This window comes from Vipera ursinii (assembly GCF_947247035.1).
Source record: "Vipera ursinii genome assembly, chromosome: 12".
NCBI classification, from domain to species: domain Eukaryota; kingdom Metazoa; phylum Chordata; class Lepidosauria; order Squamata; family Viperidae; genus Vipera; species Vipera ursinii.
In genome coordinates, this window is record NC_139525.1 from 4,872,795 (window position 1) to 4,887,233 (window position 14,439).

At 42.1% G+C, this 14,439-nt stretch overlaps 1 protein-coding gene across 4 annotated transcripts in view; it reads right to left on the reverse strand.

Annotated features, from left to right (window-relative positions):
* THOC2 (THO complex subunit 2) overlaps positions 1–14,439 on the reverse strand; it is a 39,275-nt gene that overhangs the window by 24,043 nt on the left and 793 nt on the right. For all 4 annotated transcript variants that reach the window (XM_083371791.1, XM_083371793.1, XM_083371794.1 and 1 more), the window contains exons 2-12: positions 10,909–10,952; positions 10,612–10,703; positions 8,313–8,364; positions 7,531–7,601; positions 6,526–6,647; positions 6,029–6,162; positions 5,578–5,744; positions 5,383–5,475; positions 3,928–4,083; positions 3,049–3,221; positions 2,598–2,793 (exon numbers count right to left, since the gene is read on the reverse strand). In XM_083371791.1, coding sequence (XP_083227917.1) covers positions 2,598–2,793; positions 3,049–3,221; positions 3,928–4,083; positions 5,383–5,475; positions 5,578–5,744; positions 6,029–6,162; positions 6,526–6,647; positions 7,531–7,601; positions 8,313–8,364; positions 10,612–10,703; positions 10,909–10,952 — 1,300 coding nt within the window. The remainder of the gene's footprint in view (positions 1–2,597; positions 2,794–3,048; positions 3,222–3,927; positions 4,084–5,382; positions 5,476–5,577; positions 5,745–6,028; positions 6,163–6,525; positions 6,648–7,530; positions 7,602–8,312; positions 8,365–10,611; positions 10,704–10,908; positions 10,953–14,439) is intronic.

Here is a 14,439-nt window from a genome sequence, read left to right on the forward strand (position 1 = left end):
GAAAGAACCAACTTGGGTTCACACCCTACTTTTGACGTTGTGTGAACGACGGAACCAGACCACAAGCAAAACATAACTCGGCACAAAGCATGAACCCAGCGAATGGAGGGAAAAACAGTTTACTTCAAGGCAGGAAACAGATTTTTCTAATTAACGTTACTTCTAGAGGAGTGCCATGATTTAAGCATGTACTTAATGTATTTTGGTCAGCCAGTTGTAGAATTCTTTTTAGGAGACAAAAATGGGAATAACAGGATTTAAAATAAATAATTATTTTCTTCCTCCCAGCTGTCCCCCCCACCCCCCCCAAAAAAAGAAGAACGCAAACTTCAAGGCTGCTTATTCACATTATCCCAAAGAGGGGTCAGGGATATCTGCCAATCAGGAAAACGTTGAGAACAAGCCCTTATTGAAATGAGCAGACAAGTTAAAACATTTTGTACCTGCGAACTAAAAACAAAATCAGCTCTCAACCCTACGCCGCATTTTTTTTTTTTTTGCAAGACATCTGGAGGTAGCTCTCAGCAACCTGCCAAATCCTGACTTGGGTTTACAAGGGCTTATCTAATTAACAGATGTTTAGGAGATAAATTTCACCGCAGTTTGTACAGGATCTACTCTAACTGTCTGTCAGCTGTTTAACAGTGGAATTATACCCGGCACTTCTGCTGTATTAAAAAAAAAAGATTGCAATTTTCCTCTCAGAGTAGACTGACAGCAACACGGTTTTATTTATTACACACATTATTTGTATGTGTAACTACTAGCAGCAGAATTCCTGAAGAAACGTGACAGAGCCAGGCATAAAAACGTCAACTTGCTTCTACAGTTTTAACGACTCGCTGTTTTAAACTGGCCATTGAAGTCAGCAAAGACCTACGTTGACTCAGTTTTCCCTTCAGCTGCTTGCTTTTTGAAACAGCTTAAAAACAGTCATTTTAAACCTGGAAAAAAGAGCAGAACGAGAGCTGTAAGACGTCTACAGATACCTCCATGGAAAAGGGGTATTGTGAACATCCAGAAGGGCTTGATTTAAAACAAAAAACAGAATTGTTAAGTGAAGGTAATTCAGAATTAGGGAACAACTTCAAAGAAAGGTATTTTTGGCAGCTGAAACTTGGGGCAGTGTTACCCCAAACATTAATGCATCTTAAAGTTGGGTGTTTCTTCCCTTGGTTTTCATTTTCCAAATTTGGGATTAGACGTGTCCAATCTTTTTTTCTTTTTTTTATAGCAACCTTTGCTAGTCTAGCTAAACCTGATATACAGGAAGGTCACTCTGTTGCCTAAAAAGGGGGTGGGCAGTTTTTTGTTTGCTCTGAATAACCATTTCTCAAGTACCCTTTCAAAACTCTATACGTAAAATCCTCAATTTCGCCGCGATCTAAAAACATACTTCTTTGAACAAGCCGGCCTGGCCTGATGGGGGATTGGTGGGGTTTTTATTGTCATTTTATTGGGGTTTTATTATGTATTAATTGTTTTTAGTGGGCATGTATTTAATCATTTTTTAACTTTTGTAATTCTGTATTTTTATTCTTGCCCTGTTCACCGCCCTGAGTCCTTCGGGAGAAGGGCGGTATAGAAATATTATTAAATTAAATTAAATTAAATTTACGACCACTTGTTTAGGGAACATTCAAAGTTCTGACAGACCTAGTGGGGGTAGTACATTTAAATCCCAGATTCGAAGTTCTGATGGTCACCCCTCCTGGCAGTCATGATCGCATTTTGGACTACATTTCCGTCCTCTGGCAGTGTCGTGTGACTGGGTTTTTTTTTTTTTTTACGATTTTGCCGGAAACCCGTATTTACTTCTGGTTTCTGGCAAAAATAAAAGATCCCCTTGCTGCAAAAAAAAAAAAGGTTCTCCTCAACTTAACAACCACATTGGAGCCCAACACTTCTGTTGTTAAGCGAGACGTTTGTCAAGGGAGTTATTGCCCCATTTTACGACCTGTCTTGCTTCGGTGGTTAAGTGAGTCACTGCAGTTGATAAGTTAGTGATCCAGTGTCTTTAAGTGAACACGGCTTCCCCCACTGACTTTGCTTGTTGGAAGGTCGTAAAGGGGGGGGGGGTCACATGATCCCCGGGACGCTGCAACCCGTCATAAATACCAGTCAGTTGCCGAGTGTCTGAATTTCGATCATGTGACCCTGGGGGGGTGTGTGCTGCAATGGTCGTGTGAAAAGTGGCCCTAAGTCCCTTTTTGCCGTGCCGTTGTAACTTGGAACGGTCACTAACCGTTGTATGTCGAGGACAACCTGTATTTACTTCTAATTTCCAGCAAAAATCCTCCATGAGGATCGCTGGGAAAAAAAAAAACACCTCATAAAATCAGGTCGGACACATGACCAACTCACTTTAAGACTGCCACGACTTACGGCTCCGAGATGGTCGTAACTCAGTGACGACCTGTACGCCCTTGATGACGTTGCTAAGACCCCGAAGGATAACCTCGGCTCTTTTATGACTCATGGACTTCAACTCCCAGAATTCCTGAGTCATCTGACTCAGGAATTCTGGGAGTTGAAGTCCATGAGTCATAAAAGAGCCGAGGTTGCCTACCCCTGCCCTAGCTTGAAGCTGACCTTACCTCTTTCATAAAGGCTTTCCCAAGACGCAACACTTTGGCGAAGAGGATGGGATCGTGGGAGAGATGCGGGCCGAGATAGCAGAGCATGCTGAAAACTTCTTTCCTTAAGTCCTCAAAATGTTCCACTTGCTTTGGGGCTCTCTTGTTTTGCAGTGGGGGGACTGGGGTCCCTCTGGCGCCTTTGAGGACCCCGACTCTGAAAACGAGAAAGGCAAGCTCGGTAGACGATTCGGTGAGTTTGGGGAAAGAGCGTCTCAAAAAGGCAACGGAGAACCCTTTTCCAAGCCAAAGGCCTGGTGAGTGAAAATACCCATCAACTCCCCACCACCACAGCCCTGAATGCTGAAACTAAGGAGGTTTCAATCGAGGAAGCCTAAAGTTATGCGGTTCATGAAAACGTGCGCAATGTATGTCATTGGATCAATTGATTCGGCATGCAGACCCCGTTCACCTTCGATAGAGGGGCTCAATCATCACATGTAGAAGCTGGCAAAGGGCAATAGCGATAGATTTGTGCGACGTTGCATAAAACGGAGGCATCTGGTCCATAATGCTTTGCGCGTGCTGCCAATCCCCGATTTGTAACATGGCTTCTAATAAACCCAGTTTCTGGTTATCTGGTGGCTGAAAGAAAACAAGCAAGCAGAGGGAAGTATTTGATGTGGAGCAGAAAAAGTCGCTTTTTTTCCCCCCAAGACTATCTCAGAAAGCAGGTTTTCAAAATATCTGCATATTCATTACACGGTTTTCCTATTCTTAAATATTAGGGCTGAAAGAAGCTGGTTTAAAAATAATAATAATAATCTCGAGGCCCGATTAAACCATAAAAAGGTAAAGGTTCCCTCGCACATGTGTGCTAGTTGTTTCCGACTCTAGGGGCCGGTGCTCATCTCCGTTTCAAAGCCGAAGAGCCAGCGCTTGTCCGAGGACGTCTCCGTGGTCATGTGGCCGGCATGACTAGACGCCAAAGGCGCACGGAACGCTGTTACCTTCCCACCGGAGTGGTTCCTATTTTTCTACTTGCATTTTTTACGTGCTTTCGAACTGCTAGGTTGGCAGAAGCCGGGACGAGTAACAAGGGCTCACTCTGTTACGCGGCACTCGGCATTCGACCCACCAAACTGCCGACCTTCTGATCGACAAGCTCAGCGTCCTAACCCACTCAGCCACCGCGTCCCTGTGATTAAACCATACAGTTCCTGAAATAAAGGTAGTCCTTGCTGGCGTACAGGACTGCTAACCTAGGACCTTTCTGCCTTCACCATGTTTGTTGCTTGATCCTCAGGGCCTCGAATCTGATTTCATGGAAGCCTGCGCGGCAGGAACTAACCTTTTCCATTTTCTCCTCTTCCTTCTCCTTCTCTTTTTCTTTCTCTTCTGTCTTTTCAGAAGACAACACAACCATGGTGAGTTTCCTGACAATTTGCTTAGCCTCCCCAATTTCCCGTCTGTGCTCCTCGATGATAGCGTGGTCAGCCGGTAAGAGCTGGAGAGGGAATTTGAGTATTAGCTTGTGCAGACTGGCTTTCTCTCTTTCTCTCTTGATAAATATAGCGGTCCCTTGGTACTTGGCTGCTTTAAACCTCACTGAATTGAGTATCTGACGCATTTTGATAGGCAAATTTTGTCCTGGCATTCACCATCTGTTTGATACTCAATGCAAAGGCTACAACTTGTTGCGTGTTGGCTACCTTGTGACTCACTACATTATTCCTCATGGGGGAAAAAAATTCTTCAGTACTTGGTGCTTAGCGCACCTCTTGGAACCAATTAATGATGAGTACCGGGGTGCCACTGTATCACTGTCAATCCTAATCAGCATTAATTCACTGTACATTTATCAAAGGAGAGATAAAAGGTAAAGGTAAAGGTTCCCCCGCACATGCGTGCTAGTCGTTTCCGGCTCTAGGGGCCGGTGCTCATCTCCGTTTCAAAGCCGAAGAGCCAGCGCTTGTCCGAGGACGTCTCCGTGGTCATGTGGCCGGCATGACTAGACGCCAAAGGCGCACGGAACGCTGTTACCTTCCCACCGGAGTGGTCCCTATTTTTCTACTTGCATTTTTACGTGCTTTCGAACTGCTAGGTTGGCAGAAGCTGGGACGAGTAACAGGCGCTCACTCTGTTACGTGGCACTCGGGATTCGACCCGCCAAACTGCCGACCTTCTGATCGACAAGCTCAGCGTCTTAACCCACTGAGCCACCACGTCCCTTTAAAGGAGAGATACTATGCACTAAAAAAAACCCCTTAGGTTTTTAAGATTTTTTCCTGAGAATGAGAGAACGCTTACTCTTCACTGAGATTAAAAATATGCTCATAAATCACGGATTTTATTTATTTATTTAGATTTATATACCGCCCTTTCCCGAAGGACTCAGGCCGGTTTACAGGGTATTTAAAAGAAAATCCAAACAAAAGTTAAAACAATTAAAAAAGATTAAATGAAACCCTGAGAGAAAATAAAAACCCCAGTTAAAACTAAAAATTAAAAATTCTCAGCCTGGGCCAGAGAGCTCGAAAAGCCATGTCTTCAGGTCCCGGCGGAATGAATGGAGGTCGGGGGCAGTCCTAAGCTCCGCGGGCAGCTGGTTCCAAAGGGCAGGCGCGCCCACTGAGAAGGCCCTATCCCTGGGTGTTACCCGCCGGCAATCTTTAACCGGCGGCACCCTGAGAAGACCCTCCCTGTGGGAGCGCGCTGGATTAGACAAAAAAAGCCCCGAATTTGAGAGAGGTTACCACTTAACTGAATATACATTTTATCGTTAAAAGCAAAATAAGTCACTTACGTGTACGTAAAGGTCTTCCAGATCTATTAAGTTATGCTGCAAAAGGACTGCGGCGACTCTGTACAAAGAGACTGGTGTCTCTCCACTTGGTTCCTGGAAAGGAAAAAAAAATACTTTTAGGATATTTATATTTCATAGTAAATAATAAATTGCTGAAATAGTGGAAGGATTTTAAGCTGTGAACTTCTGTGGTACCTGATAAAACTTGAATTTGAATCCAAGTATATGGCAGAGTGTTTGAGGTTCACACATATACATATATGACTCTATCAAAGGTACAAAAAATTCATCATACTCTGGCCGACATTCATAGACTTCCAAGATAATATCCAACACTCGGTTAGGATCCAGGTTAAAACATCCTATTAAACAGATGGGAGTTATAAAAACATGAAGCAAACAAGGTTAAGTAAATTAAGACACTCTATCTAACATTAATTTATCAAATATCCTCAATAGTCATTAATATCAGGAATATATATATATTTTTAACCCAGGAAACCATAAGTTATAAAGGAAAGTGTGAGAAAGGAGACTTTGGAGACAACAGAATGAATATAAACAAAACTCAAAATGTAGTAAACCCAAGGCATATAATATAGGGAAAACTGTAACTAGAGAATTTGTAACAGAAAACAGGCCTTACCTATTAAAGACTTAATATTTTCTAGGATCAATTCACTAGTGATATTTCCAGATAAATCTTGTCCCAGTTCAGCAATCAGTTTTGCATAGCCTTCATTCTCTTCTCTTAATAAATTAAATTTCTGTTGCTTATAACTACAATTCAAGAAATGAAGAAACAAGAAAAGCATAAGGGTTAGGAAATTGGAAGTTTGAATAAACTGGAAATGTTCTGCTTTATTGAACAAATTTATGTGACACACACCCCCATCGCACGAAAAGTCCCTCGGGGCAAGTCACTATAAACAGTAATTCTGTTTAAATATAATTGTGATTAAAAATAAAAAAGCACAAGGCACAAGAGAAGATAAATGTTAATTGCAGTCAGGGAGCCCCCCCTCCCCAAAAGTCAGGGGTCCTCTGGGACCCCCCACGGGGCCGAAGACACAGCCACGTTTTGAGAGATTTCTGGAACATGAAAAGGGATGGAGTTTTGAGGAATGTTAACGATATACTCACAAAAGTTTTGTCTTTATTTTCACAGATTTCTGATTAAACTGCTGGGATTGCTTGATAAGCCCTAAGGATTCCAACGTTTCTGGGTCCAGACGCTCTTTTAATATAGTATCCGAAACCAGAGTCTGAAAAGAAAGTGAACGTGAGTTGGATTTACAACTTGATCTGACCTTATGTTATCTTTCAGTAAGGGCGAACCCCTTTCTGGGGAACCAGACATTACACAGGTGGTCCTCGACTTACGACCACGCTTGAACCCCAGGTTTCTGTGGCTAAGCAAGGCACTTAAGCGAGTTAAGCCCTATTTTTACAACCTTGTTTTTGCCACAGTTGTTAAGCAGCTGTTAAGGGTTTCTAGCTTCCCCCACTGACTTTGCTTGATGGAAGCTGGCTGGGAAAGTTTTTAGTTTTTAATTTTCGGGGCTATTTAATTTAATTCTATTTTAACTTTGTATATAGTATTGTTTTAATCGCCCTGTAAACCGGCCTGAGTCCTTCGGGAAATGGGCGGTATATAAATCCAAATAAGAAATAAATAAATAAAATGGGGGCCCGCGTAATCCAACGGTCATAAATACATGCCAGTTGCCAGGTGTCTGAAATTTGATCATGTGACCGTGGGGATGCTGCAAAAGCCAGTCATACATCACTTTTTTTTCCCCCAGTGCCGTTGTAAACTTGGAACAGCCCCTAAATGAGCAGTTGTTGAGGACTACCTTTGTAGTCTTTAAATAGCACGTTAGAGCAGGGTAACGACAATTAAAACGGAGGAGATCGGGAGAATAACTAAATTTGATCTGGCATCATTTATCCTGAATTAAGATTCAAAATTACAGCTGGGATTTCCGTGGTCATCTGGATCCAATCCAGTGTTCAGCAGAGATGTTTCCATTATAAATTGGGCAGTATTAAACAATAAAGAGCCGGGGGGGGGGGAGTCCTAAACATTCCCAACGTGTCCATTTTGATCTCTTCTCCTTAAATTTAAGTTTCAAAAGAGTAACTCACCAAACAAGCTAACACCAACTGCATGAACTGATCTCTTTTGCTTTTTTCTTCTAAACAACTGGTTTCAATGTCTACAAAAGCAACAAACAGCATCAAATTATTAAGGGCTGGTATTTGTCACGAAAGTCACCGTCCAATCCAGTGGTACCCAACCTTGGCAACTTTTAACTCCCAGAGTTCCCCAGCCAGCCCTTGGTGCTTGGCACTACCTTATAAGACCGTACTGTGGAACTTACTCTTGGTCTGACTATTAAATATTATACATAATAAACGCATACATAAAATCAGGTGGCACGGTGAATATGAAAAATGATCCACTGGCTATCGAGCATGCCCTGACTTCACTGGGATCCTTTTAAACCGTGTGTGTGTGTGTGTGTGTGTGTGTGTGTGTGTGTGTGTATATAGGAAGGAAGCAGAAGCCACCAGCCTGATGATGATGGATGGGATTCTGTCGAAACGTCGCTCCTACACCTTTAGTTCTACGCGGGAAAAACCCCGAATAACCAGATCCACATACGAACACCCGCGAAAACCTCAGAAAACACACACACACACACACACACACACACACACACACACACACACATTCTTTCTAAATATTCAGGCGCTTCTTCAGACTTCATTGTTTCTCCGTCAAGGGAATCTTAGCCTTTATGACGACGATGGTGGTTTTGAGCAAACCCTTTAATATGTGCCTTTCAAAAGAAATCAGTCACGTCCTTCCTACAGATTCTTCCTTGAAACTGTGAAAGGAACTAGGAAAATTAAAGGAGACCTACCCAATATGCAGAATACATCAGCCAGAATGGAAGGCATATCATCCCGAAATTCCTGTTAAAGGAAATTATTTGTTGAGAAACATTTTTTTTTAAAAAAAATATACTTGAAGTTAAGGTCGACTGACACAAATCTGAAGTGGCCCAAGGCTATCTCAACTAAAGGTTATCCTCAACTTACAACAGCTTGCTCGGGGACCGTCCAAAGTTACGACGGCACTGGAAAACAGTGACTTGTGACCGTTTCCCACACTTACGACCGTTGCAGCATCCCCGGGGTCACGTGATCGAAATTCAGACGCTTGGCAACTGACTCATATTTACGACGGTCGCAGCGTCCTGGGGTCGCGTGATCCCCTTTTGCAACCTTCTGACAAGCAAAGACAACGGAGAGGGGCAGATTCACCGTGTTGCTAACTGAACCGCAGTGGTTCCCTTAACAAATGTGGCAGGGAAGGTTGTAAAGCGGGGCAAAATTCACTTGAATGTCTCGCTTAACAGCAGAAATTTGGACTCGGTTGTGGCCGTAAGCCAAGGACTACCTGTACGTACCGGCAAATGGCTTCTTAAAAGAGGTCATCAGCCATCAGCCATTATCACACATGAACTGGTTTAAGAGTGACAGCTGCCTCAAGACACCCCACCCAAAAGGAGTGATTAAAATGCTCTTAAAAGAAAGTAAATTACAAACTGGCTTTATTGGTATAGTGGAGTGCGACTGCGTATTTATCGCTTCTAAATCAAGAGCATTTCAAAGTGTTGGCCTTGAGGAGGGCTGCTTTCCCAACTGCTTTGATTTCCAGTCTACGACCAGCGACAGCTTAATTAAAGTGCAGATCTGAAGCGTTAATCCTAAACCACGGCGGTGTTTCCAAGTCCCCCAAGCTAAAACAATATAATTATGCCACGATGGACATGAATCGGTAACAGCTTCTAGGGTAACAGGCTAAAGTTAATAGGTTAACCATCCAGTCTTCTCCTGAGAGCGTTCCGTCCGAGCCTCTTGAAAGAAGAATTACCCAAGAACTTCATTTTCTAGTATAATTCAGTTTCCTTCTCAATGTTTAAAACCAACTTTTTGCGCTGTCAGGGTTTTTTTTGTTTTTGTTTTTTTTGTTGTAGTTTGCTTGCCACCAAAGCTAAAGCAGCATTATAGGTTTAGCGTGCTCTGCTTCCACCTTGCAAATAAATTCAGGCTGCAGCTATCAGAATGTGATCAACATCCATCCTGGCTGAGAACGTGGGGAGGTTACAATTCCCACTTATTTATTTACTGTATGGCGATGTTAGCCAGGAGAGTACAATGCTAATTGCAGAGTAGCAGTTTGGCTGCCTAAGACTCCTAGCTGTGTTTGGTTCATGCTTGTGCAGTTCCCAAGATGCCGCCATGGGGGGGGGGGCGAGCTAGGTCTGGACCAGAAAGACGAGTGGCTTTCCTCCAGTGTTATCCGGGGTCATCTCCTTCCACCAAAGCCACCTTGCAAAATATGCGTTGCAACCGGGAAGGTCCAGCACCAGCAGGATTCTGACTGTACACACAAAGTGCTGCTTGTCTCCCCACCAAAGTGGTACCTATTTATCTACTTGCATAGAACATCTTTTCAAACTGCTAGGTGGGCAGAAGCTGAGGTGTTGTGATTCAGGGTCAGCCTGTGGGTTCGGCAGTTGGGTCGGACGACTCAGAGGAGGAGGAGGGGGGTGTTGAAGAGCTTGCTGAGGGGGTTGGAGAGCTTGCTGATGAGAGCCCTCAGCCAGGCCCCTCTCATCTGGTCACGACGCAGACCCAGCTGTGTGAGCCTGACAGCGTGGATGAAGATGACCCACAGCTGGCCCTGTTCAAGGACGCCTGACGCAGGAGGCAGTCAATCAGGAGTAAACAGAGGAAGGCAATGGGGCACCTCGGAAGGAGGCAGAGAGAAGCCATGCCCTGAACTGTATAAAAGGGGAATGCATGGGAGGGCTGGTTGGCTGAAGGCAACCGCTTGAATAGCTCCTGTTTCATGGTTCGTGTATTGTTTGCTTTTGTATCCATAAATTTGGCAGGCTTAGTTCCAGCCTCTTGCCTTCTTGTAAAAGGGTTTGTCCCTGCCTTTTCTGCAGGGCCGGTAGCAGGCTGGTACAGAACATGAGGCAAGTGACGGGAGCTCACCCTGCCACGTTGTGCTAGGACTCAAACTGATGGAGAAAAGACCACCTCCAGCGCCATTAAGCCACGGATCCACCGGGCCTACAATTCCCACTAAACGGGAGAGCGTCAGGCTAAAGATGGTTGCTTCAGGAACTAGTAGAAATAAATACTTACTATAACATCACTAAGAACATTGGATGCTTGGTCATGCTTTAGATTTCCCTTAACAACATGATACGTAAGCTCATAGAGCGCCTTCTGGATACCTGTAAAACGAGACAAAGGGGGACTGAATAATGTAATATATTCAAAGGAATATTGCTCATACATATTTAAGACAGTATCATGTTTCATTAATGTAAGTCATCTCTAATTATTTCGAAGTTGCAATTGATGGGTTACAGAAAGATACGTAAGTCAGATTTTTACAGTTTGATCTCAGTTACAAAAGCCCCAAGACTTTTTACTCACCTCTAAAAGTTGCATTTTCAGAAAGAGTGCGACATAGCTGCAAGCTGAAAGGAAATGAACATTATTTAGTATCCAGAATTGATAAAAGAGTTTGCCCAGTGAAATATATTCTTGTGGCTACGCACAATATTTTATCAAATGTTGGGGGGAAAAATCAAAAGGAAAACAATTAGGTCAATTTCCTGCAAAAGGATGCCATTTAATAGCTACCTGTTTGTGGCTGATTAAATGTCACACTACACTAGACCATTACATTATTATAGTCTGTAATTCATGAAAACACATTCCTTTTTAATAAATATATTCAGACCTAAGAAATGTTTAAAAGAAAGAACTGTGCCTTTTGATACACCCAACTCGTCTGCTTAATCTCTTAATATTTTGAATACAGAGTTTAAAAGATGACATAGAGCTTTAATGATAATGAACAATTTAGGTTAATTTTAAGTACTGTAGCAGAATGAGGTACTCTGGATACATACTGGAGATACTTTTTTAAACACTATTAAAATCTTATTTCTTTTTTAAGTGAATAAAAATTTTGTGGAGTTTTTATTACATCTTCACCAGCTAGAAAACACTCCCAATTACAGAATGCTATAAAAACCTAAACATTGGGAGAATTACTAAATTTTAGATTAATCTTCAGTGATTACATTTTCAGTTGCATTTTTATATTAGACATTTGACCCGGGCAACGCACTTTTGAAAGGCTTTTTATTCAAATGGTACATCTATGTACTCGATGCTTTGAAGGCTTGAAGGATGTTTTTTTTTTAAGTAGCGAATCCAAAATTTGAGCTCTTAGGTCCAGTTTAACGTTCAGAAATTAACACTTCACTATAAAGGTCAAACCGTGGATTCTTTTCTACATTTTGAATCACAGGCAGTTTCTCAGAGATTCTAAGAATCTGCTGGCAGCGTTTAAGCAATTTAGTGCTTAAAGACAAACTCACACTGTTTTTAAGTTTTGTGCAAAGTGAATTTGTCTTTAAGCAGCAATTCTAAACACGGCAAGGTCTTTTCGGCTAAAAGAGAGGGTTCTTGGGACATTCTTTCCTGTAAACTAAAAATAATCGTCAGTTGCTTTACAATGCCAATTTCCAGCATTAACCTGCATTAACTATATTTAATCTTGATTCCAACACTCTGCACCTTAACTTCCGTATCAATCACGATATCCTTTTCTGCAAATGAACGTCTTCAGAGTCATGTTTTAAGCAAGCGCACGCTGGATCTTAAATTGGCATCAGAAGTTAAAGAGGACAAAAAATATAGCACGCAGGAGAGTCGGTAATAAGGGGCCCTTGGGGAATACCAACAGTTGTGTTTGTGAACAGATGAGTTACATAAACAAGTCAATGCTTCTTACCCAGCTTAAATCTCTTTCGAAATGCCCTCCTGCAGAAATATATGCGTGGAAACAGTTCCCATAGCTGTATTTTCTGATCTAAATCTTGTCACATAAAATTAGATGTCCTTGTAATTCACAATGATCAGAAATATAGCCAAACTGGCAAGTCATTGTTGACCAGTCCATATTTTTAAAGCAACTGACCAAAGGAATGATCAAGAACAACACTGTTACTAGAAAGCACATCACAATTTGGCTTCTGCTTATACGTATGCTTCATGTTTTCTAATCCAAATGTATTTTTGATACCTCCCTTGGGGAAAAAAATATATCCAATATTATGTAATACATCTTTCCATCTGGGGAATCACTGTTAACATTACAGCAGAACTGCAAAGAAGTCGGGCATACTGTGACTTGAAGAGATTAGTGTACACTGCTTCATTTTTATTAGTGTCTTTCTTACCAATAAAAGCTATTAAATAACCCAAATGACATGTTAGTGTTATGTGCAAACTACACGCATTGTTCTTGACTAAAATGTATATTTTGGGGTCTTTAAAAGGAAAATGTTCTGCTTTGCATATCAATCAATCATAACTAGACTTGAAGAGGAAAAGCAAAACAGTGTGTTCAAATTTACTTATTCATTATAAGTCTTAATTTCTTAAGGGTCCCGGCTTTTTGTGAGATGCAGTACAACTAATGAGTTCTCAGAGGATTTCCTTTGCAGACCAAATTAAACCGTGGGATTCGTTATCTCAGAAAATGAGACAGGTAACTTCTTTTCTCAGTTGTGGGTAGAAATGAAAAAAAAAAGTGTTACAAATAGTCTGTCAATGTATACAACACAACATTTCGATTCTGTTCTTGGGGTTTTACTGGTGATACCTGTATTCATTTGATATGGTTGCTGTACGTTTGCTATTCACAGCAAAAGGCGGCTTAAAAATATTTCAATTAAATAGAAACTAGCTGGGATTTGAGCAAATTAAGGAGTCATTAGCTGTGACTCCTAATGTGCTCAACTGAGGCAGCCATGCTCTGCATGACAATAGCATACAGTAAAATAAATTAAAATAGATACATGGACAAACTATACAGAGGAATGCAAGTTCTACAGGACAATATTGAACACCAGAAACAGTCCACATTGGGCTTAACTGGACTTTGGATTTAAAAAAAAATCCTTTACAGATGTTCTTGTCCCCAGTCCGTGACCCTGATTTAAGGGATTTAAGAGAATCACAGAGTTGGAAGGGGCCTTGGAGGTCTTCTAGTCCAACCCCCTGCTCAAGCAGGGAACCCTATGCCATTTCAGATAAGACAGCTTGTCCAGTCTCTTCTTAAAAACCTCCAGTGTTGGAGCACCTAACTGATTTTGTTAACTCCACCGCTGTTAAGACAGACACACAATCCGTTCCTCTTGAAACTCTAGGAATCACATTAAGAGGATGACACCAAAGTACCCTCGGAAAGATTTAAAGGCAGGTAAAGAATAAGCGGGAGGAGGGGAAGGACTCCAATACACTAGTCCTTTATTTTCTTAAGAACATTTCAATACGTTGTTTTCCTTTCTGTTGATCTTTTTGTAGGCATGAAGAAGAAAGAGAAGAAATCCAAAGAGGCGGAGGTCAAAACAGGAAAGGAAAAAAAAAACGCCATTAGGATAATAAGCCAAGTGACAGATTTTGGATAAGCCTGAGAAAGGAGACCCAAGAGAGGGGTGAGATGATCAGTGGGGTTGGGTGGGCGTGCAGAGCTTGGAGGGGGGGAGAGAGAAAGAAAATGGGAGGGGAAAAAAAAGAAAATGGGAGGGGGAAGAGAAAGAAAATGGGAAGAGGGAGATAAATTAAATGGGGGGGGGAAGAAATATGGGAAGGGGGAAGAGAAAGAAAATGGGAAGGGGGAGATAAATTAAATGGGGGGGAATGGGACGGGGGAGAGAAGGAATATGGGAAGGGGAGAGAAAGAAAATGGGAAGGGGGAGATAAATTAAATGGGGGGGAAGAAATATGGGAATGGGGAAGAGAAAGAAAATGGGAAGGGGGAGATAAATTAAGTGGGGGGGAAGAAATATGGGAAGGGGGAAGAGAAAGAAAATGGGAAGGGGGAGATAAATTAAATGGGGGGAAGAAATATGGGAAGGGGGAAGAGAAAGAAAATGGGAAGGGGGA